General features: G+C 47.1%; 1 protein-coding gene and 1 long non-coding RNA gene across 2 annotated transcripts; one reads left to right on the top strand and one right to left on the bottom strand.

The window, feature by feature from the left end:
- Positions 1–18944: 18944 nt before the first annotated feature.
- On the bottom strand, positions 18945–19971 carry LOC125521760 (L-arabinokinase-like). The gene is made up of 3 exons (XM_048686824.2): positions 19928–19971; positions 19561–19764; positions 18945–19350 (listed from the first exon to the last, which is right to left on the bottom strand). Exons 1-3 carry the CDS (start codon positions 19934–19936, stop codon positions 19240–19242), a joined length of 324 nt encoding a protein of 107 aa, XP_048542781.1. The 5' UTR covers positions 19937–19971; the 3' UTR covers positions 18945–19239.
- A 4959-nt stretch (positions 19972–24930) lies between these two features.
- On the top strand, positions 24931–25359 carry LOC125519909 (uncharacterized). Its single transcript, XR_007288373.1, has 2 exons — positions 24931–24999; positions 25104–25359. It is a non-coding gene; the product is annotated as an uncharacterized LOC125519909 (long non-coding RNA).
- The last annotated feature ends 465 nt before the right edge of the window (positions 25360–25824 follow it).

The raw sequence follows: 25824 nt of genomic DNA on the forward strand, positions 1-25824 counted from the left end.
GGGTAAAACATCGTGTCCCCTGCCTCCTGTTACCATCTGGCCTAGACGCACAGTTCGGGACCCCCTACCCGAGATCCGCCGGTTTTGACACCGACATTGGTGCTTTCATTGAGAGTTCCTCTGTGTCGTCATCGTTAGGCTTGATGGCTCCTACTATCATCGATAGCGATGCGGTCCAGGGTGAGACTTTTCTCCCCGGACAGATCTTTGTATTCGGCGGCTTTGCACTGCGGGCTAATTCGCTTGGCTATCTGGAGCAGATCGAAAGCTACGCCCCTGGCCATCAGGTCAGATTTGGAAGTTTGAATCACACGGCCGACATCCGCAGAGACTTGATCTTCGACGAATTCGAGCCGCAGCCGGGCGCGCCGCACTGTCGCGATGGGTATGACCTAGCTCTGCCGCCGAACAGTACCCCAGAGGCTGCGCCCGCATCAGCTTCGACCCTCAGCTCGGAGCCAACTGCGTCAGTTGAGGACGGGTGGTTAGACACCGCCTCAGGGGCTGCAGTCTCAATGGCGATCGAGCCGAACACCAGCCTAAACCTCTGCACAGCCCATGACTCCAAGGTGCCGGACTCTTTTCCGTACTCCGAACCGTCCAAGCCCCTGACAATCGAATCCGATTGGGCGCCGATCATGGAATTCACCGCCGCGGATATCTTTCAGCACTCGCCCTTCACCGACATTCTGAATTCACTAAGGTCTCTCTCTTTGTCAGGAGAGCCCTGGCCGGATTATGGCCAACAGGATTGGGATGCGGACGACGAACAAATTCGACGCCCACCCACCACCCACTTCGTAGCCACTGTCGATGATTTAACCGACATGCTCGACTTCGACTCCGAAGACATCGACGGTATGGACGACGATGTTGGAGACAAACATGAACCAGCACCTATAGGGCACTGGAAAGCCACCTCGTCATACGACATATACATGGTGGATACACCCAAAGAAGGTAATGGCGACGGGATAGCGGAGGATGACCCCTCCAAGAAGCAACCCAAATGCCGACATCAGCGGCGCCGTTCTAAGTTCCGCCAAAGCAAAAGTGGTGATACCAGCACATGAGATAATAACACTCCGGATAGTGCCGAAGAAAACAACAAACCCCTCCAGTAAGATTTAGAGCAGTAGGATGAAGGAGCCAGCTCTCCTGAGAGAGCGGCAGACGGAGAGGAGGAGGATGACAATTACATCCCCCCCTTCGAAGACGAGCCAAGCCTCGGCGACGATGAATTCTCCGTCCCAGAGGATCCCGTCGAACAAGAGCGCTTCAAGCGCCGGCTCATGGCCACGGCAAATAGCCTGAAGAAAAAGCAGCAGCAGCTTCAAGCTGATCAAGATCTGCTAGCTGACAAATGGACTAAAGTCCTCGCGGCCGAGGAATATAAACTCGAGCGCCCCTCCAAGAGTTACCCAAGGCGCATGTTACTACCCCGACTGGAGGAAGAAGCGTATGATACAGCTGATCGGCCACCTCGTGGCCGCGATAGAGAGGCATTCCAGCCAAAAGCTCAGCCTCCACCCCAACGCCATTCAAATAAAAAGGCATGGGGAGATACGCCAGACCTGTGAGACATATTGGAAGACAAGGCAAAGCATTCAAGATCGATCTACGGATCACGAGGGCGCACCACTCTGCGAGACGACAAACATCACGCCGGATACAGTAAAAGCAAATCCGGCCGGGCCGAACACAGCGGGCAAGACCCATTCGAGCTGCGTCGAGATATAGCCCAATACAGAGGCGCCGCACACCCCTTATGCTTCACAGACGAAGTAATGGAACATCAATTCCCAGAAGGTTTCAAACCTATAAATATTGAATCATATGACAGCACAACAGATCCCGCAGTATGGATTGAGGACTTCCTCCTCCACATCCACATGGCCCGCGGTGATGACTTACACGCCATCAAATACCTCCCACTAAAGCTCAAAGGACTAGCGCAGCATTGGCTTAACAGCTTGCCAGCAGACTCCATTAGCTGTTGGGAAGATCTGGAAGCCGCATTCCTCGACAACTTTCAGGGCACTTATGTGCGACCACCAGACGCCGATGATTTAAGCCACATAATTCAGCAGCCAGAAGAGTCGGCCAGGCAGTTCTGGACTCGGTTCCTTACAAAGAAAAATCAAATCGTCGACTGTCCGGATGCGGAGGCCTTAGCGGCTTTCAAGCACAACATCCGAGACGAGTGGTTAGCCCGGCACCTTGGTCAGGAAAAGCCGAAATCTATGGCAGCCCTCACGACGCTCATGACCCGCTTTTGTGCGGGAGAAGACAGCTGGCTGGCTCGCAGTAATAACATATCAAAGAACCATGGTACCTCAGATACCAAGGACGGCAATAGCAGGTCACGTCGCAACAAGCATAAGCGCCGCATTAACAGCGAAAATACTGAGGATATGGTAGTCAATGCCGGATTCAAAGGCTCTAAACCCGGTCAGCAGAAAAAGCCATTCAAACAAAGTACGCCGGGTCCATCCAGCTTGGACCGTATACTCAATCGCTTGTGTCAAATACACGGCACCCCAGACAAGCCCGCCAATCACACCAACAGGGATTGTTGGGTGTTCAAGCAGGCCGGCAAGTTAATTGCCGAAAACAAGGACAAGGGGCCGCATAGCGATGACGAGGAGGAGCCCCGGCAGCCGCACACTGGAGGACAGAAGAGGTTTCCCCCGCAAGTGCGGATGGTGAACATGATATACGCAACCCACATCCCCAAGAGGGAGCGGAAGCGTGCGCTCAGGGACGTATATGCGTTGGAGCCAGTCGCCCCAAAGTTCAACCCTTGGTTCTCCTGTCCGATCACCTTCGATCGCAGGGACCACCCCACTAGTATCCGTCATGGCGGATTCGCCGCACTGGTCCTAGACCCAATCATCGACAGATTTCACCTCACTCGAGTCCTCATGGACGGCGGCAGCAGCCTGAACCTGCTTTATCAGGACACGATGCGCAAAATGGGTATAGACCCCTCAAGGATCAAACCCACAAAAACGACCTTCAAGGGCGTCATTCCAGGTGTAGAGGCCCATTGCACAGGCTCAATTACACTGGAAGTGGTCTTCGGATCCCTGGATAACTTCCGAAGCGAAGAATTAATCTTCGATATAGTCCTGTTCCGCAGTGGTTATCACGCGCTGCTCGGGCGAACCGCATTTGCTAGATTCAATGCGGTACCGCATTATGCATACCTCAAGCTCAAGATGCCAGGACCTCGCGGAGTTATTACAGTCAATGGAAACACAGAGCGCTCTCTCCAAACAGAGGAGCACACCGCGGCCCTCGCAGCAGAAGCGCAAAGAAGCCTCTCAAGGCAGTCAACCAGTTCGGTGCTTCAAAACCCGGACACCTTCAAGCGCGCTCGGGGCAATCGGCAAATAGACCGCCTGGCGCGATCTGAGCTCGCGTAGCAATCCGGCGGCCACCCCAATCCCAGCCCAACGGCGATATTCGTGCCGCGCGTACATAATTACGCATTAAAAGTACCATGGGTACAGGTGGGGAGGGGGGCACAACTACAGCACGCCCCAAGAGGCGGCCTAAACCGCACTAGGGGCTACCCGTTAGGTTATTTTTCTTTTTCTTTCAGGACCTTAATCTCTGGAAACACTGTCCGGCAGCACTATTGCCGAACACATGATGCAGCAACCAAGGAGGCAGACAGCTACGTTATATCACGGAATTCCCAGGTTGATCACAGTAATGAGTGAAATATTCAATTTAATATCATTCCTCAGCTTGCCCTTGGAAGGGACATAGTCCTACTCTTTGCTTATCGCACTATCTGTATCACTCTGCTTTAACGCAATTTTTTAAATAAATAATGCATAGCATTACGACTATTATTGCATTCTTGTTATATATATATGTGTGTGTGTGTGTGTGTGTGTGTGTGTTCATTAATGACGCCTTGCAACCGTACACTCTGGTACGGCCAATACACCAAGGGCTTACGTACCCCACAATGCGGTGTGAAAAGTCCGAACACTTTCACAAGTGCGGCACCCCGAACTTATAGCATTATATGCATCAGCTCCGAATCATGTCTTTGGTCAAATGTTGGGTTTGCCCGGCTCCTATCTTTTGGCACCTTACGTTCCGCTCTATCGGCTAAGGTAGCGCTAGGAGAACTACTGCGATTATGCCCCGGTTCTGCCGGGCTAAGCACCTCAGTAGAGAAAGCTAAAACTGACTGTCATGATAAGGCAAGAGATTGGTCGCTGTTCGGCGAGGTTTTTCGAGTCCCTAAAGACTTATGCCGCTTAGGGCGAAGGGCTGGCCCTATCCGGCTTGCAGGCGTGTATCGCACCCCGTATTCGGCCTTCTGAATACCAGGGGCTTCGCCAAAATTTAAAATTATAGAATTCTATGGCTAAGTGAGAGTGATAAAGCATTATTAGTCCAGTTGCCTTGTTCGTTGCGCTGCGCACCTCCCTCGAAGGACCCAAATATGGGAACAAGAGTGCTCAGGTTTATCCCGAACACCCCAGCACTCGTGCATGGGGGCAGAAGCCGAGGACTAGCCATCTCTTAGATTGGATAAACAGCCAAACAGAAGGTAATATTTTAAATTCAAACAAGCGTTGCATAGCGCATATGAAACAAGTTTTCATAAATACAGGATGAAACGAGCAAGTTTACTCAAATATTACATCTTTCGAACACTCGTCCGCGATGAGACGGGCACCCGGCAGAACACCCTCATAGTACATCTCGGGGTGGCGGTGCTCCTTGCCCTCTGGCGGCCCATCCTTGATCAGCTTCACGGCGTCTAGCTTGACCCATTGCAATTTCACACGGGCGAAAACCCGGCGTGCACCTTCAATGCAGGCAGATCGCTTGACGACCTCCAGCCGCGGGCAGGCATCCACAAGCTGCCTCACCAGGCCAAAGAAGCTGTTCAGAAGGGCGTCGCCAGGCCACAGTCGAACTATAAAGCTCTTCATGGCCTGATCGGCCGCCTTATGTAGCTCGACCATCTGCTTCAGCTAGTCGCTCATTGGCACTGGATGTTCGGCCTCAGCATACTGAGACCAGAACAGCTTCTCCGTCGAGCTTCCGTCCTCGGCCTGGTAAAATTGTGCGGCATCGGACACACTACGGGGTAAATCTGCGAATGCTTCTAAAGAGCTCCGGATCCGGGTAAGTAATCGGTAATTTACTTTTACATGCTTGCTTTGCATATAGAAAGCCTTACCCGCCGCTATCTTATTCATTGTGTCGATCTCTTGGAGGGCCTTCTGGGCCTCGGCCTTGGCACTCTTTGCGCTCTCAAGGGCCGCGGCAAGCTCAGACTCTCGTGTCTTCGAGTCCAGCTCCAACACCTCGTGCTTCGTCACGAGAGCCTGGAGCTCTTGCTGCACCTCGCCCACCCGAGCCTCGTGCTTCTCTCGCTCGGCGCGCTCCTGGGCCGCTTTCTCTTCGGCCTGGGCTAGCGCTTGCTTCAGGGTCACCACCTCGGTCGTGGCCCCTGGCAAACATACAATGACCCTATCATTTTGCAATCGCGTCCTTTATATATATACATCTATAGACAGGGTATTACTTACCCTTGTTCTCCTCCAGCTGCCTCTTGGCAAGGCCGAGCTCCTTCCGGGACCCCTCGACGGCCTGCTTCAGTACGGCGACCTCCGCAGTCAGTGCGGCAGACGCCAGCAGCGAAGCCTGCATATGCATATTGACATACTTATATTAGACTCCTGCGATATTATTTGATCCTCTGTTCGGCTTTTCTTTGTGAACACCGAACAAAGCATCAGATTGTCCGACGCCTCTGGATGGACAGAGGTCACCGGCACAGGCGTCTTGCCCCTCTTAGAAGGAGGCCGCCTTCTCGAGCCCGGAATCACTGGAGGGTCCGACGCGGTGTTCGATTGAGGGCCGAACTCGGAGCTCTCAGGGGCCCCGTCCCCTCGGCTCCCGGAGTCCGGAAGGTCGCCTTGAGGCGCCTCCGGGGCTGTCTCCCCTCGATCCGGTGCCTCTTGAGACAACACCTCGGCGTCGTCGGCAGGATGAGGGGAGGTGGCGGTCGGGACTGGATCGCTATCCATGTCCGACAAGCCCATGGAGCCGTCCGATGATACATCGATGCTGGCTCGTGGCGGCCTGCATAATTGCGTTCGACGTTAGAGAGAGCAGTGCGGCAAAGGAATCCTACGAGTTACTCTGGTATCCAGATACTTACGATCTCCCCGGGGGCTTGACCCTAGGGAGCCACTCGTCTTCGCCTTCGTCGGCGGCGGTGGAACCGTCCGGAAGGAGAGTCCTTCCCTTCTTGGACCCTCTGGCCTCCCCGGTTGGGGTGGCCTTCCTTTTCTTGTCTCCCCCAGTCGGTGGGGGAGCATCTTCTTCTTCCTCTTCCTCGTCTTCGGGGGAAGAGTGCGCCGCAGAGTCATCGGACGGTGAGTCCGACAACGCCTGGCGTCGGGAACTCTTTCGACTCCCTTTGGCCTTCTTGGTCTTCTCCGGCACCGTATAAGGGGCCGGAGTCAACATCTTCGTCAGAAGATCGTCTGCGGGGCCTTCGGGCAAAGGAGCCGGACAGTCGATCTGTCCGGCCATTTTCTGCCAGTCCTGTCAAAGGTACGGGAGTTTAAATCCCGCACAGAGTCAATCTATATAAAATAAGTATCCTGTGAAAGGTAAAGCAGCTTACCGCACTGGCTTGGCGCTTCGCGCTGAATCCGCGATCCTCAGTGATAGGGGGGGACCTCGGCGCTTTTGAACAGCACCCTCTAGGCATCTTCATGAGTCGTGTTGAAGAGCCTGTTCAGAGTTCGGTGCTGCGCCGGATTGAACTCCCACAAGTTGAACTCCCATTGTTGACACGGGAGGATCCGGCGGATGAGCATAACTCGGACTATGTTGACAAGCTTGAGCTTCTTGTCCAGCATGTTTTGAATACACGTTTGGAGTCCGGTCAGCTCTTTCGAATTACCCTAGGACAGGCCCTTCTCTTTCCAGGAGGTGAGCCGCATGGGGATGCCAGATCAGAACTCGGGGGCCGCTGCCCATGCAGGGTCGCGCGGCTCGGTGATATAGAACCACCCCGATTGCCACCCCTTATGGTTTCCACAAAGGAGCCCTCGAGCCATGTTACGTTGGGTATCTTGCCCACCATGGCGCCTCCGCACTCCGCCTGGCGGCGGCCTACTACCTTTGGCTTGACATTGAAGGTCTTCAGCCATAAGCCGAAGTGGGGCTTGATACAGAGGAAGGCCTCGCACACGATGATAAACGCCGAGATGTTGAGGATGAAGTTCGGGGCCAGATCGTGGAAATCCAGGCCGTAATAAAACATGATCCCCCGGACGAAGGGATGGAGAGGGAATCCCAGTCCACGGAGGAAATGGGTGAGGAATACTACCCTCTCATGGGGCCTGGGGGTGGGGATGAGCTGCCCCTCATCTGGGAGCCGGTGCGCGATGTCGTCGGGCAGGTATCCGGCTCTCCTCAGTTTTTTGATGTCTCCCTCCGTGATGGAGGAGACCATCCACTTGCCTCCCGCTCCGGACATGATTGGAGAAGGTCGAGGTGGGAAGTGCGGACTTGGGCGCTAGAGCTCGAGTGTGCAAAGACGGATGAGCAAAGGAGGAAGAAGGCATGGATAGAAAGGTGAATCCTTATCCCTTTATATGGGCGGACGAAGCTAAGCGTCCCCACTGGCCTGGTAAAACTCGCTTATCCCCTAAGCACCGCAATTGATGGCGCGGTTGGGTTACCTACGCCCGTATTGATGAGAATCCCGTAATAAGGGGGCACGATCTCTGCTTTGACAAGACGTCTCGAAAAACTGCCTCGCGTTATGTGCGGGGCTGGTTAAAAGAAACGGTTCGAATAATCATCGGGCCATGACATAACGTCATGCTGCCAAAACAAGCCAGCAAATTAGATCTGCGAAAATATTATTCTCTCTACGGTGGAATGTGGAACTTATTTTGCAGGGTCGGACACTATCCTCGTATTCAAATTCTTCTGTGATGTATTCGGAGAAGGAACCCGCCTTGCAATGCCGAAGACAATATTGTGCGCCGTACTCATCATCATGGAAGCCTGGTTCAGGGGCTACTAAGGGAGTCCTGGATTAGGGGGTCTCCGGACAGCCAGACTATCTCCATTGGACGGACTGTTAGACTATGAAGATACAAGATTGAAGACTTCGTCTCGTGTCCGGATGGGACTCTACTTGGCGTGGAAGGCAAGCTAGGCAATACGGATATGGATATCTCCTCCTTTGTAACTGACCTTGTGTAACCCTAACCCTCTCCATTGTCTATATAAACCGAAGGGTTTTAGTCCGTAGGACAACAACCATAACATACAATCATACCATAGGCTAGCTTTTAGGGTTTAGCCTCTCTGATCTCGTGGTAGATCTACTCTTGTACTACCCATATCATCAATATTAATCAAGCAGGACGTAGGGTTTTACCTCCATCAAGAGGGCCCGAACCTGGGTAAAACATCGTGTCCGCTGCCTCCTGTTACCATCCGGCCTAGATGCACAGTTCGGGACCCCCTACCCGAGATCCGCCGGTTTTGACACCGACAACGGCCCTCTTCCGGCGGAGCTCCGGAACAGGCCCCAAGATGGGATCTCGTGGATACAGAAAGTTGCGGCGGAGGAATTAGGTTTTTGGCTCCTGTTCTGATCGTTTGGGGGTATGTGTGTATATATAGGAGGAAGAAGTACGCCAGAGGAGCAACGAGGGGCCCACGAGGCAGAGGGGTGCGCCCTAGGGGGGGGCGCCCCCACCCTCGTGACCGCCTCTTTTGTTCCTTGGAGCAGGGTCCAAGTCTCCTGGATCACGTTCGGTGAGAAAATCACGTTCCCGAAGATTTTATTCTGTTTGGACTCCGTTTGATATTCCGTTTCTTCGAAACACTGAAATAGGCAAAAAACAGCAATTCTGGGCTGGGCCTCCGGTTAATAGGTTAGTCCCAAAAATAATATAAAAGTGGAAAATAAAGCCCAATATAGTCCAAAACAGTAGATAATATAGCATGGAGTAATCAAAAATTATAGATACATTGGCGACGTATCAATTCTCCACTTCACTCTGAAATTCTTTGAACTTTTCAAATGTTTCAGACTTGTGTTTCATCAAGTAGATATACTCATATCTTCTCAAATCATCTGTGAAGATCAGAAAATAATGATACCAGCCGCGAGCTTCAATATTCATCGGACCACATACATCAGTATGCATGATTTCCAATAAATCTGTTGCTTGCTGCATTGTTCCGGAGAACGGAGTCTTAGTCATCTTGCCCATGAGGCATGGTTCGCAAGCATCAACTGATTCATAATCAAGTGATTCCAATAGTCCATCAGCATGGAGTTTCTTCATGCGCTTTACACCAATATGACCTAAACGGCAGTGCCACAAATAAGTTGCACTATCATTATTAACTTTGCATCTTTTGGTTTCAATATTATGAATATGTGTATCACTACGATCGAGATCCAACGAACCATTTTCATTGGGTGTGTAACCATATATGTAAACAGAACAACAATTTATTCTCTTACTTAAATGAATGACCATATTGCAATAAACATGATCAAATCATACTCATGCTCAATGCAAACACCAAATAACACTTATTTAGGTTCAACACTAATCCCGAAAGTATAGGGAGTGTGCGATGATGATCATATAAATCTTGGAACCACTTCCAACACACATCGTCACTTCATCCTTAACTAGTCTTTGTTCATTCTGCAACTCCCGTTTCGAGTTACTACTCTTAGCAACTGAACCAGTATCAAATACCAGGGGGTTGCTACGAACACTAGTAAAATACACATCAATAATCCGTATATCAAATATACATTTGTTCACTTTGCCATCCTTCTTATCCGCCAAATACTTGGGGCAGTTCTGCTTCCAGTGACCAGTCCCTTTGCAGTAGAAGCACTTAGTCTCAGGCTTAGGACCAGACTTGGGCTTCTTCACTTGAGCAGCAACTTGCTTGCCGTTCTTATTGAAGTTCCCCGTCTTCCCTTTGCCCTTTTCTTGAAACTAGTGGTCTTGTCTACCATCAACACTTGATATTTTTCTTGATTTCTACCTTCGTTGATTTCCGCATTACGAAGAGCTTGGGAATCATTTCCGTTATCCCTTGCATATCATAGTTCATCACGAAGTTCTACTAACTTGGTGATGGTGACTAGAGAATTCTGTCAATCACTATCTTATCTGGAAGATTAACTCCCAATTGATTCAAGCGATTTTAGTACCCAGACAATCTGAGCACATGCTCACTGCTTGAGCTATTCTCCTCCATCTTTTAGCTATAGAACTTGTTGGAGACTTCATATCTCTCAATTTGGGTATTTGCTTGAAATATTAACTTCAACTCCTAAAACATCTCATATGGTCCATGACGTTCAAAACGTCTTTGAAGTCCCGATTCTAAGCCGTTTAAGCATGGTGCACTAAACTATCAAGTAGTCATCATATTGAGCTAGCCAAACGTTCATAATGTCTGCATCTGCTCCTGCAATAGGTCTATCACCTAGCGGTGCATTAAGGACATAATTCTTCTGTGCAGCAATGAGGATAATCCTCAGATCACGGATCCAATCTGCATCATTGCTACTAACATCTTTCAACTTAATTTTCTCTAGGAACATATCAAAAATAAAACAAGGGAGCTAAACGCGAGCTATTGATCTACAACATAGATATGCTAATACTACCAGGACTAAGTTCATGATAAATTAAAGTTCAATTAATCATATTACTTAAGAACTCCCACTTAGACAGACATCCCTCTAATCTTCTAAGTGATCACATGATCCATATCAACTAAACCATGTTCGATCATCACGTGAGATGGAGTAGTTTCAATGGTGAACATCACTATGTTGATCATATCTACTATATGATTCACGCTCGACCTTTCGGTCTCCATGTTCCGAGGCCATATCTGTTATATGCTAGGCTCGTCAAGTTTAACCTGAGTATTCCGCATGTGCAACTGTTTTGCACCCATTGTATTTGAATGTAGAGCCTATCACACCCGATCATCACGTGGTGTCTCAGCACGAAGAACTTTCGCAACGGTGCATACTCAGGGAGAACACTTGTACCTTGATAATTAGTGAGAGATCATCTTATAAAGCTACCGTCGAACTAAGCAAAATAAGATGTATAAAAGATAAACATCACATGCAATCAAAATATGTGACATGATATGGCCATCATCATCTTGTGCCTTTGATCTCCATCTGCAAAGCATCGTCATGATCTCCATCGTCACCGGCATGACACCATGATCTCCATCATCTTGATCTATATCAATGTGTCGTCACATGGTTGTCTCGCCAACAATTGCTCTTGCAACTATTGCTATCGCATAGCGATAAAGTAAAGCAATTATTTGGCGCTTGCATCTTATGCAATAGAGAGATAACCATAAGGCTTTTGCCAGTTGCCGATAACTTCAACAAAACATGATCATCTCATACAAAAACTTATATCTCATCACGTCTTGACCATATCACATCACAACATGCCCTGCAAAAACAAGTTAGACGTCCTCTACTTTGTTGTTGCAAGTTTTACGTGGCTGCTACGGGCTGAGCAAGAACCGTTCTTACCTACGCATCAAAACCACAATGATAGTTTGTCAAGTTGGTGTTGTTTTAACCTTCGCAAGGACAGGGCGTAGCCACACTCGGTTCAACTAAAGTTGGAGAAACTAACACCCGCCAGCCACCTGTGTGCAAAGCACGTCGGTAAAACCAGTCTCGCGTAAGCGTGCGCGTAATGTCGGTCCGGGCCGCTTCATCCAACAATAATGCCGAACCAAAGTATGACATGCTGGTAAGCAGTATGACTTATATCGCCTACAACTCACTTGTGTTCTACTCGTGCATATGACATCTACGCATAAAACCTGGCTCTGATGCCACTGTTGGGGAACGTAGTAATTTCAAAAATTTCCTACGCACACGCAAGATCATGGTGATGCATAACAACGAGAGGGGAGAGTGTTGTCTACGTACCCTCGTAGACCGTTCGCAGAAGCGTTATATCAACGCGGTTGATGTAGTCGTACGTCTTCACGATCCGACCGATCCAAGTACCGAAAGCACGGCACCTCTAAGTTCTGCACACGTTCGGCTCGGTGACGTCCTCGCCTTCTCGATCCAGCAAGAGGGGCTAAGTAGTAGATGAGTTCCGGCAGCACGACGGCGTGGTGACGGTGTTGGTGAAGAACAATCTCCGCAGGGCTTCGCCTAAGCACTATGAAAACTAGGACGGAGGATAAACTAGAGGGGACGGGGTTGCCGGCACACGGCTTTGTGTTTCTTGATGTGTCTTGGGTGCTAGCCCTACCCCTCTATTTATATGTTGAGCCTTAGGGTCGAAACTTGGAGTAAAAGCCTCCACAAAGTCGGTTTCACCCGAAAGGCAAGAGTCATTCTCAGACTCCAGGGCCAGACGCCAGGGTTCCCGGCGTCTGGACCCAGACGCCAAGGACCCTGGCGTCTGGCCCCTGGACTCCGCAAAACTTCCTTTTGCGCTTTCCAAAAACCATGTGGGCTTTCCCCATTGGCCCAAATAAAGTGTTCTCGTACCCAAACATTTCGGGAAACATCCGGAACCCCTTCTGGTGATTTCCGGAACCCTTCCGGTGACCAAACACTATTACCCCATATATCAAACTTTATCTCCGGACCATTCTAGAGTTCCTCATCATGTCCGTGATCTCATCCCGGACTCTGAACAACATTTGGTCATCAACATACATAACTCATATAGTACTATATCGTCAACGAACGTTAAGCGTGCGGACCCCTACGGGTTCGAGAATTATGTAGACATGACCGAGACACCTCTCTGGTTAATAACCAACAGAGGGACCTGGATGCCCATATTGGCTCCTACATATTCTACGAAGATCTTTATCGGTCAGACCGCATAACAACATACGTTGTTCCCTTTGTCATCGGTATGTTACTTACCCGAGATTCGATCGTCGGTATCTCAATACCTAGTTCAATCTCGTTACCGGCAAGTCTCTTTACTCGTTCCATAATACATCATCCTACAACTAACTCATTAGTTGCAATGCTTGCAAGGCTTAGGTGATGTGCATTACCGAGAGGGCCCAAAGATACCTCTCCGACAATCGGAGTGACAAATCCTAATCTCGAAATACGCCAACCCAACAAGTACCTTCGGAGACACCTATAGAGCACCTTTATAATCACCCAGTTACGTTGTGACGTTTGGTAGCACACAAAGTGTTCCTCCGGTAAACGGGAGTTGCATAATCTCAAAGTCATAGGAACATGTATAAGTCATGAAGAAAGCAATAGCAACAAACTAAACGATCAAGTGCTAAGCTAATGGAATGGGTCAAGTCAATCACATCATTCTCCTAATGATGTGATCCCGTTAATCAAATGACAACTCATGTCTATGGTTAGGAAACATAACCTTCTTTGATCAACGAGCTAGTCAAGTAGAGGCATACTAGTGATACTCTGTTTGTCTATGTATTCACACATGTATTATGTTTCCGATTAATACAATTCTAGCATGAATAATAAACATTTATCATGATATAAGGAAATAAATAATAACTTTATTATTGCCTACAGGGCATATTTCCTTCACTGCAGATATCTCGTCCTCAGGGCACACCGGATGAGCAAGACGTCGGGTTGGCATAGACCCTGGTTGCCCAGGGGGCGCCGGACATCGCTCAGGTCGGACCAACACTTAGAGAAGCACTGGCCCGGGGGGGGGGTTAAAATAAAGATGACCCTTGAGTCTGCAGAACCCAAGGGAAGGTGATAGGTTGTTAGTGCAAATGTAAAACCAAGGTTGGGCCTTGCTGGAGGAGTTTTAATCAAGGCGAACTGTCAAGGGGTTCCCATTATAACCCAACCGTGTAAGGAATGCAAAATCAAGGAACATAACACCGGTATGACAGAAACTAGGGCGGCAAGAGTGGAACAAAACACCAAGCATAAGGCCGAGCCTTCCACCCTTTACCAAGTATATAGATGCATTAATTAAATAAGAGATATTGTGATATCCCAACAAAATCCATGTTCCAACATGGAACAAGCTTCGTCTTCACTTGCAACTAACAACGCTATAAGAGGGGCTGAGCAAAGCGGTAACAGAGCCAAACAACGGTTTGCTAGGACAAGATGGGTTAGAGGCTTGACATAGAAATATGAGAGGCATGATAAAGCAAATGGTAGGTATCGCGGCATAGCAAAAGAGCGAGCAACTAGCAAGCAAAGATAGAAGTGATTTCGAGGGTATGATCATCTTGCCTGCAAAGTTCTCCAAGTTGACGAAAGCTTGATCTCCGTAAGCGTACTCAACGGGTACCTCGAATGCGAACTCGTCTCCTGGCTCTACCCAAGGCAAGAACACAAGCAAAGGAAACCACAATCAACCACGTGCAATGCGCAAGCAACATGATGCAAAACTTGGCATGATACACGGGATGTGATATGCAATGCATATGCAAGCTCCGGAAGGAAAATATTGAATCAGGCCTCAACTTGGCAAACCAAGTGCGCCGTTGGAAAGATGAGTTGATTTCGGTCGAAATCGATATAAAGATCACCGGAATCGGATGCACAGTTTGCAAAAGGCAAGCAAAACAATAATGGCACAATTCTGCGATTAACAGCACGATGCCCTCTAGAATGCAACAAGAAACTAAGCTACTGCACTCCAACATAGCAACAAAGAATATGACAGCGATCTACTCAAGATGCTTGACAAAAGATGAACACTGAGCTACGGCTAAAACACACAATAGCAGGTTCAAACAAGCATGGCAAAAGGGCAAAAGATAACAGCATCACAGACTTAGTGAAAATACTAACATGTCAGGAATTAACATCAGGAAGCAATGTTTAGAGCAAGATTACAACATGCTACAGGAACAGAACATAGCAAACAAAGGCATGGCATGAAACTATTCAAAGCATATAACAAAAGTCCCTTACTGACCATAAGCCAAAAAGGATCATAAGATGTGATGGCACCCATGTAAACATAGCAAGTTTCGTTAACAGATTCAGACTTAGCAGAAAACTGGACATGGCAAAAACAGAGTTATGAAGGCATGCTTGCAAGCTGGATGCACTCAACACAAGGCATTGCATGACAAGCTAAGCATACTACCAGCAATAAGACATGATCAAGAAGCTAACCATGGCAAGAACAATCTCATAGCATGCTTGGATCAACTACAACAACCTTGGCAATACTGATTAACACGTAAACAATCTCCCAGGAACATTTTATAGCAAAAGTAGAGCAAGACTGAGTCATGCTAGGGTACTCCATAAATGCAAATAGGGACATGGATGGATAGAGCACAACCATATGCTCAAATCATCCTTACTGAACATACTCAAAAGAAGCATGGATCTCTCTGTAGCAACATGAATACATGGCATAAAAATAACAGCAGGGAAATGACTTAGTGAAATTCTAAGTCCGTGAAATCAGCAATATCACGAGAGCTATTTTGGATGCATGTGCTAGTCACCACATTGATCACAAAAATACATGGCATACACCCCTATAAAGATGGCATGACATAGCCCAAAACACATGTAGATATCATGCCCATAGGAATCACACAATAATCATGGCAAAAATGACAAATGCTCATAAAATGCTAAGTAACAGGAACTAACATTTTATAGCACTCTTGCATCAACAATTTGGGCATCAAGATGGACTCAAACGAGAGTGGCACAATGGAACAAAATGAAGAGGACATCCAGATGAACATTTAGACAAATCATGCATGCAAAACGAAGCTATGGATGAGGAGTTATGATGCGATGAACATGAGCACAAAATGTCACAGACTTAGGGACTTAGCAGAAAAACAGGTGAGCGTAGAATAGTTAAAACGTGCATCGGGCGAAGATCTGGGGCTTGCTCACCCATGGGCTCGGCCAAGGTCGTGCAGAGGAGGAAGCGGGCCAGCTAGCTGGGCCGGAGGGATGCGGTGGCCCATGGGAGAACGAGCGAGGCCCGAGACGGCGCTCGTCCTCCTCCTCCCGCTCGAACAGGAGAGAGACGCCCATGGCAGGGGCGGCGGCGGCGCATAGGAACTCCGGCGAGGGCTGCGAAGGCCGGGGACGCGTGGGAGGCGCCGGAAACGGGTAGATCGGCGGTGGGGCATCCGGATCTGGAGCGGAGGTGACGTGCTCCGGCGATGGCGGGGCGGCGCACCTGCGAGAGAGGAGTTCATGGGTGAGATCTGGCCGGGGAGAGGAGAAGGGAGGCACGACAGGCGCGGTGTAGGAGCTTGCCGACGGCGGGGAGCTCGGCAGCGGGACGGCGGCCCAGGCGCACGGCGGCGGAGATGCCCGCGGGTGGCGGTGAAGGCGGCCGGCGAGGCGCGCTGCAGTGTGGCGGGGACGGGCGGCTCGGGCCCGGCACGGGCGCGGGCGGGTCTGCCGTGGGCCTCGCGGGCCGCGGCAGCAGAGGGCGGCGCTGGGACATGTGGCGCGCGACGATTGGGCGTGGGACAAGGCGAACATGTCCGGGCAGCGGGGATTTTTGTCCGGCGGCGCGAGGGGAAGAAGTCTAGGGTTCATCCGCGAATTTTCGGGGGAGATGCCTTTTTATAGGTAGAGGGAGCTAGGAGGCTCCAAATTGAGCACGGTTTTCGGCCACGCGATCATGATCGAACGACCGAGAGGATGGGGGGAGGGTTGTTGGGATTTGGGCCACTTCGGAGAGGTGTTGGGCTGCAACACACACGAGGCCTTTTCGGTTCCTCGGTTAACCATTGGAGTATCAAACGATGTCCAAATGGCACGAAACTTGACAGGCGGTCTACCGGTGGTAAACCAAGGCCGCTTGGCAAATCTCGGTCCAATCCGAGAATGTTTAACACCCACACATGAAAAGAGGCAAAAGGGGACACCGGAGGACATAGGAGCACCGAAATGCAAAACAGACAACGAGGAAAATGCTCGGATGCATGAGACGAACACGTATGCAAATGCGATGCACATGATGACATGATATGAAATGCATGACACGCAAACAAATGACATGGCAACGACAGCGAATAACTGGAAGACACCTGGCGCAACGATCTCGGGGCGTTACAACACTCCACCACTACGAGAGGATCTCGTCCCGAGATCTAGGATGGCACCGGAGGGAAAACGGAAGAGAAAGAGAAGAGGTAAAAACTAAGTTGCTTCTTTGACAAACGAGTGAAACCAAAGAACCTTGAAAGGTTAAAACATGTTCGAGAAAAGAATACAACGGAGATGAACAAAGTTGAAAACATTCCGTTAGAAAAGAGAAACAAGGAAGACCAAGTTCGGACAGCACTCCGGTTGAAAAGAGATGCAAGACTTGATAAGGCGAAAAGAACTAGAGCAGAGGACGCAACACTCCGGTAAAAAGGATAAGCACGAAAAGAACACGATCCTCACAACTTGAGATGATGAGAGAAAAGAGCAACATCACAATGCCTCCGGAACGAATGAGAGAATGGAATGGAATGAACGGAGGAGAAAACAATATCTTCTACCTCAAATGAGCTTGAAAAACATCTTTAGGAGAAGGGTCGAACGAAGTTGTTGGAAAAAACCACCAACGAAAAGTGTAAGCTTGTTGTGGACTTATGGAAACATCTCAAATTCTTGAGGTGAAATTCTGCCACTAACGAAACAATAGATTGGATTGATATCAACAAGGAAACGAGAATCTTATTCCACCGGGAGGATAAATGAAGAACTTGGATCATTTATAAGCACCATAAATAGCAACAATTCTTAGGAAAAGCTTTAGGTGAAATATAACCCAAAATAACTCCAATGAAGAGAATAATTGGTTGAAAATATGTCTTGAGCGAAGAGAAAATGATGGATTTAGATATGTCACTCTTGGAAACCTGTGAATCATGAAACACGAAGGGAAATTATCAACAATGACATAACACCACTTCAAAAGATAAGTTAGAAAGAGTTGCACTCCGGATTGCAAGATGAAGAATGCTGAAAAGAATCTTGATGAACGTTTCGAGAATGGATTAAGTCCTTGATGAACCATCATGTAGAACCTCCATGAAGAACTCCGGTAATAAAAGAATGATCAAATGAAAGGAAAGAGAAGTTGAAAACACAAGGTGAATCCTTGCAATGATTTAGATGAATCTTTGTGAAGATGAGAGCTTGGAACTCCGGGAAAAGAAAAGATGAAACAAATGAAACCGAGAATTTGATGAGCCTCCGGAATAAGGAATTGAGTTTACTCGATGAAACAAGAATAATAATTACATTATGCTTATCCTTCATCAATTTAAATTGATGACAAGCAACGGATTTGGCATACTACTTATTCTCGTAGAAAGGATTAAGATAGATATCGCGCCAATTTGGGAAGGTTTTCAACGATCCACCGGTAAGATTAAAACAACGAATAAATTGACATGATAACAAAGAAAAAGAAATCTTGAATGGACCACCGTAAGAATTGAATAAGAAAGTAGCAAAAGCACAAATCACCGAGAAAAATTGGAAAATGAATGAAGATACTTGCTAGGATTTAGATACAAGTGAACGAAGAGATTATCAACTGATTAGAGGATGTTTGAGCGATGCACCGGTAAGTTTTGAGAATAAGAGCTGAAAGCTGAGAATGAATAAACTCAAAATGATGGTCTTCGGAGAATCAAACTGAAAAAAAATCTTGAATTGCTCCGGATAGGTTAAAAGAATTCTCACAATCAAAACAATCCGACAACGGCATTATACCTTTTATAAACTACTAGGAAAAAAACTCCGTGATACTCAGCTTATTCACCCTGCCTCGTTACGCCTTATAAAAGAACTAGGAAAAAACATTTTTTTTTGTCCCCAGTGAAGATTTAACCTATTTAGTGGTGGCGAATCATACAGCAAGTTGGCTTTCATATTTAAAAACTGTTCGATTCCTATCTTGTGCTATATATGTATTCATGGCATTCGCGGCTGAAGCACAAATGTCATGGCAACGCAACGAACTGTGCTACAGAAAACGTGCTCGAGAAAGAGCTTATTATTATTCACGCTGCAGTCCCACATACACAATGAATTGCTGCTTCACATGTTCTGTGTTCAATCAATTCAGCAGCCTGACCTCTCAACAAACCTGACTTCACCGGGCACAATGGATTGGAAAGCCGACCACTTCATTCGGGGATTGTCAACTAGGGACGCCGCCGTCGGATCTTCAGGTAACCAAACTTGCCGGCGCCTGGAGACGACCCGTCGAAGACGATCGGTAGGTATCCCGTGGCCGCCTTGTACCTTTGCTGAATCTGAAAAAATGTCCAAGGGCAAAGTTATTGTCCCACCCACACAAAGTAAAAAACAACTGCAGCCCAATGGACCGCACGGTGCATTCCGAAACAGAATCGGTACTGCCAAAGTGCGACACAAGGGAGTAAACATTTGGGGGAAGCTACTAAATTGACCGTAGCTCGCAACATGGTGAAGCCATCAACATACTAGTATACGAACTTAATTACCTCGGCGATCTCTTCAGCGCTTTGGAGGCAGTTCTTCCCGATAACACAGACGGAGCCACCAGACCCTCCACCCGTAATCTTCGCACCGTACAGATTAGGACCTCCATTTTCCGGCGTCTTTCTGTGCTGCATTTCTTGCACTAGATTAACCAGCCTCTCTGTGCCGTCAGAACCAAGCCCGCATGCATTGTAGCTGTAGTGGCACTGCCAAGTGTCAACAATGGGATGTGAAAACAATGTCAGAATTATGGAACACAGTGAAGGGTTAATCCTAAAGTCCAGTGGGAAAAAAATGAGACAGAATCATCATTTTTGTGGACGAAACGTACATCGTAACAAAATAGGTGATTAGGAGATTCAAATTCACCTGGTACATAAGTTCTCCAAGGGCTGACAATTGCTCATCTGTATTAGCTGAGCAATAATAGGTGATTAGAAGATACCTTTGGGAAGCTTCAACTATTTATCGCTCTATGCGACAAATAAGTCTTCTCAACTACACGAGCAATAATAAATGAGCTGGATTCATTGGACCGGAGCGCGTGCGGCCAAATTACGGTATTCTGGACAAATCTATTATATTTTCTAGTGGATAGAACCACAAAAATTTAGTATCACCTCGGATAAAAAAGAATCTTTTTAATGGTGAACGGATGAAAATTTGAAGAAACGTATCTTCTGTATCTATATATCTACATCTATACCCCTACTAATAAAATAAGGTATATTTCTTCAATTTTTTCATCCGTTCACCACCGAAAAGATTGTTTTTATTTGATATGGTACTAAATTTTTTTGCGTCCGTCTCTTAGAAAAGAGTAATGGTTTGTCCAGAATTTCGTATCTGTGTCACGTGCGCTCTGGCCCAGTGAAACCGGCCCACTTAATTTAGTACCCACGTAGTGGGAAAATACTATTTGCCACTCTGTGCGCCATATAGTCGTTGCTTCTCATAGGCCCCCAAGACTGGGCCGGCCCATTTTATTTTTTTTCTTTACTTATTTCCTGTTTATTTTTTCTTTTTCCCATTGATTTTTTTGTAAATACAAAATTTTCAGAAATTCTATTTTGGTTCAATTTCCGAAAACTTTTCAGAAATTTGAAACAAATACTTTTTTGAATTACTCTTTCGAACTTTATTTTTCTTGCTCCATAAGTTGTTCAAAATTTGAAAAATTATAGTTTTTTCTAAATTTGCTTGAGATTTAATAAAACAATTATATTTTAAAAATGTGCAAAATTCGAAAAATATTCATGTTTTACTTAAATATTCACAAATTGAAAAATATTGTTCGCGTTTGAAAAACCCATTTTCTAAAATTGTTCTGAATGTTGAAAATATGATCCTGTTTTCTTTAAATCATCAATTGAAAAAATATTAGTGATTTTATAAAAGTTTCATGTTTTCCAAAAAGTTTGTAAATTTCAAAAAATGTTCATGTTTCGTATTATCTCTCCTGTTGCAACGGACAGACATATGTGCTAGTTCTTATTAATAGGGGTATAGGGGGTATAGGTATAGATATAGATTAGTTGCATTGCTTGACAATCGTAATATTCTAGTGTTATACACTAAAATCACTAATTGAAGAGTACTCATTGTAAAAAATCACTCCCGTCTTTTTAGGTTACGACAAGTGGCGCACTGCATGAGCGTCACTTGTTGCAACCTAAGAGTTTTCCCTGTTTTGTAGATCCGTTTATTCAAAACGTTTTATCTTTTAAACCGTGTGTCCAAATCTCGAATCGTTTTCACAGTTGAATTTCTTGCATCGGGATCTTCAAAACTAGATTTCATGTTGATAGGTTTTGACAGAAAAAAATCACGAAAAATCAGACAAAAAACCGAACCGGAAGCATGGGTTTTTTCCCTTTCCGAAAGAGGCACGCCCGTCCCTCTCGTGAAATAACAACCGTGCCTCTCGCGAAAGCAAAACCGTGCCTTTTGCGGAAGAAAAATAAAAGAGAAAAGAATTTTCTTTCCATTTCCGAGGAGGCACGGCCGTGCCTCTCGCGAAAGCATAACCATGCCTCTCGCGGAAGCAAAACCGTGCGCCTCGTGAAGAAAAAAAAAGAAAACACGTGTTTTTTTCGTTTCCGAGAGGCACAGCCGTGCCTCTCCCGAAAGCACAACCGTGACTCTCGCGGAAGGAAAAAAATGTGTTTTTTTTCGCTTCAGAGTGGCACGGCCGTGACTCTCACAAAAGCACAACCGTGCGCTCATGGAAACAAAACCGTGACTCTCGCGGAAAAAAAAATAAAGAATGTATTTTTTTCCCGTTTCCGAGAGGCACGGCCGTGACTCTCCCGAAAGCAAAATCGTGTCACTCGCGAAAGCAAAATCGTGACTCTCGCGAATAAAAAAATGCATCTTTCCACGCAAAAAAAATTCCCTGAAATTTCTTTTGGTCCAAAAGTTAAAGAAGACCCGTTAAACCCGAAAAAAGTTTATAAAACCGAAAACACGTGCGAAAAATGAAATAAAACAAAATTCGAAGGAAACACCCAGAGCAGGACACATGGCGGGCGGTTGAGAGCGCGTCAAGTGACGCTGATCGTTGTGAGGCTCCCAAATGAGCCCTAGTCAACTAGTTGCTCTCGTTGTACACACACAAAAGCGCCTAAGCTTTGGATTTTTTGTTTTTTTACTGCTCCCGGGATTTACCGCTGAAGTTTGCCTAAATATTTAGAGCGGGGCCCGCTATCCACCACCAACCTCTCGCTCTTTCCTTTTCTTCGTTCTTCCATAGAGACGAGATGAAGGCAGAGAGAAAGAGTGGCAGGCTATTCACTCCTCCACCGGTCCCTCTCTCATCTCTTCTCCCACACACACCACATCCCACTTCCCTCGCTCGAGCTCCCTGCCGACTTCAGCAACCTGCAGCGGTCATCCCTGCTCCAGAGCTTGTCACCACCTGAACCCCTGGTCGTCGTCCGCTGGTGCTTCCGGAGGAAACGACTCCTTGGACCTTGGACCTCGCCCTTCTTTCAATTCCATCCTTCCTTCATATGGACTCATACTAGCCTGAACTGTACCTGCTGCAATCATTTAAGCGACTTGGCGCTCGATCTCGTCCTTTTGCTGAGGTGAGTATCGATACAGTCGAGAGTTAGGAGGGTTGTGCCCTGTTTCTAATGTAATGGCATGATCGTACACTCGATGAGGAGGCAATCCAATAGGTGTAGCACATCTTGGAACTCATTCAGAACAGCAGCGAGTTCCTCTGCAGTGGAAACATGGCTGTTTTTGTCTTTACAGTGGAAGGATCAATGACAGCCATTGCCCAAATACCATTACCAGCCAATGCACGATCTAACTGCTCAACAGAAATGGCCTGCAATTTCACCTCCTGTGAAGACTAAACGCCTTGCAGAGTAATAACCTCCCCACTTTTTTGCAGATTGTATGGATGTACAAATCCAATCACACGTCATTGGGTTGTGGCCTTTCAGCCAATCCACACCTAGCACTGCATCATAAGCTCCTAATTGCAAAATTCTCATCGGAGTATTAAAAGTATGGCCTTCTGCCCACCAACTCACACTCTGCACTTGATACTGAGAATGCATCACTTGACCATTGGCAACTGTCACTTCAACTGAAGGAGCTGACAGAAGAGCCAAAGAGGCACGACTAGCAAAGTTTACATACACAAAACTGTGACTACTTCCAGAATCAATAAGAGCCAGCATAACTTGATTGGCAACCAATGCTCCAATACAAATGGTTTCATTGTTATCAGCTCCAGAGACTGCATGACTGGAAAGTTGACATCACTCCAGTGTTTCAGGTTCAGTCAACAGCTCTAAGGCCTGTACTGCATATTCAGTTAAGATTTCTCCATCTTCTCCCAACTGAATTGTCAAAAGCTACGTTGGTTTTTTTACGTTGATGTTCCTTGCTGTATTTATCACCACAGCGCTAGCAAAGCCCATTGGCACGCCTGAAATCATGCAATTGCCTCTCACGCCCAAAATCATCAGTGGCTTTCTTCAAGCCTTGAGTTGAGATACCAGGGGAACTGCAGCTGAACTCGTTTCCTGAGGAACTTGACTCTGAAACCGTGGCCTAGGTCTCTGTAACTCCAGCTCTTCTTCCCGAATCTTCGCCAAACACACTGCTCTAGTGACATTGGTTGGAGCTTGTAAGCGAACTGCAGCTCGAACCTCATCCTTGAGTCCCACTAGCAATTAGGAAATGAAAAAATTGGAGTTCAGCGAAGGGTCCAATGCAATCAGATGATACATGGCTGTTTCGAAAGCAGAATTGTACTCCGTGATAGATCCCTGTTGCTTCAGCAGTAAACTCATTCCAATCCCATGAACGACAACGGCGTTTGAAATCCTGCCACCAGTGGCAGCGTGGCCATCTGAGTACAGCGTCGCCATCGAGGCCCACTGCTTGGGTGGAGTTTGGTTCATCTTAAAGTAAGTAAACGCCAATCCATCTAGAAATTAGGATTTTCATGCGTGAAACGAGGGAAATTATGCTTAAGCGGCTTGACGTACTGATCTTGATCTCGTGGTGCCGTTGCAAACTCCCGACGCTGCTCTGGGACCTGCTCGTGCGTGTGCCTGAACTCCTGACACGGCGTCGGCGCCCGGCAGAAGAAAGAAAGTTACGATTTCCTAATTGGAGTTTCCTGCGTCCACCATCGGCTACCCGAAAGACATTGTTAGGGATCTTGTTGTCACCATCCATGGCCCAGCTAAAGGAACAACATGGTTCACGACCGTGCGTTATCAGGGGAACATTGTTAAGGAAAACATTGTTACCGATCTTGCATTGCAAACAGAAAACATTGTTACTGACCTTGCATTGCGAACAGAAAACATTATTACCGACCTTGGCTTGCGAACAGAAAACATTGTGACGAAAACATTGTTATGGACCCAGCTTACTTACATAAGTCTGGTTGTAAAACAATGTAAGAATCAAAGACAGAACCGGGACAAGCATCAACAAGGGAACATTTGGATTACGTAAAACATTGTTACCGACGTTGGTTTGCGAACAGAAAACATTGTTCCGGCGCCCGGCGAAAGATTGCGAACTGGTGGCTGCGCAATAGGTGAGGGTGGTGCAGTAGTGACGGCTGCAAACACCACAGGAACTGGTGCCTGAACTCCATTCATTTCATCAGTTCTGAACTAAAACCACGACACTTACTATGGATCGAAAGGAGTAGCCTTTGCAGTGTACTGTATCAGTATTTAAACAGCATCCGCAGCCGCACAGTGCGCTCAGGACCACTTGGCAGCCACACCAGCACAGCGCCAGCTGGAAAATGGAACACAGGGACCACCTGTAAGCTGTCCGTGGACGCTACTGAACCTGACGGTAGTGGAGACGTGACACTGGACCTCGCCCTTCTTTCAGTTCCATCTCCGGCTCGGACTGACTCTGAGGACGAATGGAGCGGCAACTCCAATGGCCAGGTGACCCTTTTTTCTCTCTCTTCTAATTGCACTCTCAACTTGGCTCATCACCACTCCAACCCTAAATGCCCCTTCCACTATGCTGCAACTTGATTGTGTGCTAGGTATGGTTGTGAATCAAAATCTTAGCGTGGCCGCTGAAATCTCGGTGTGGCGGTCTTGCTGAATATTTGATTAGATACACTGCTGGTTGGAGGAACTATTGAGCTAAACTATGTACAGAGTGATTTTGGATTGATTATGCATTTGGATACTCACAGGGTTTACTGAATTAAACTTGCCCCTTTTCCCTAGTTATGCTAGTGTACAAACATGAGCAATCCTCACTGAGTATTTGACAGATCAGCTATCTTTCCATTCCATGATGATAATGATTGTATCATATGGGTTTGCTCAATCTTTCTTAGGAAAGATGACATATCCTAGAGAAGAGATCAAGTGACAATTAGAAAAATTCTTGGTACATAGGACTGATATGAACTTCTTTTCTACTAGGATAAAAAAATAGCATGCTTTATTTATCTAAGAAATAACTCTATGTTAAACTGATACTCATTTTTCACACAAATTTACATTTTATGAATAGTTTCTTTGCACTAAATACAATGTAGAACGTTTAATTTCTGTGTAGAGATAAGCCCACATTTTTATGTGCACATGACAAAACAAGATGCACTAGTAGAAAAAGGGCCATTTGTCTCGGTTCGTAAGGGCCTTTTGTCCCGGTTTGGGAACCGGGACTAAAAGGTCGTTACTAATGCCCTTGGCCTTTAGTCCCGGTTCTTACACGAACCGGGACAAATGGGCCTCCACGTAGCCGGTGCG

This window comes from Triticum urartu, chromosome 7A, assembly GCF_056163025.1.
Source record: "Triticum urartu cultivar PI428250 chromosome 7A, HENAU_Tu73, whole genome shotgun sequence".
Classification (NCBI taxonomy): domain Eukaryota; kingdom Viridiplantae; phylum Streptophyta; class Magnoliopsida; order Poales; family Poaceae; genus Triticum; species Triticum urartu.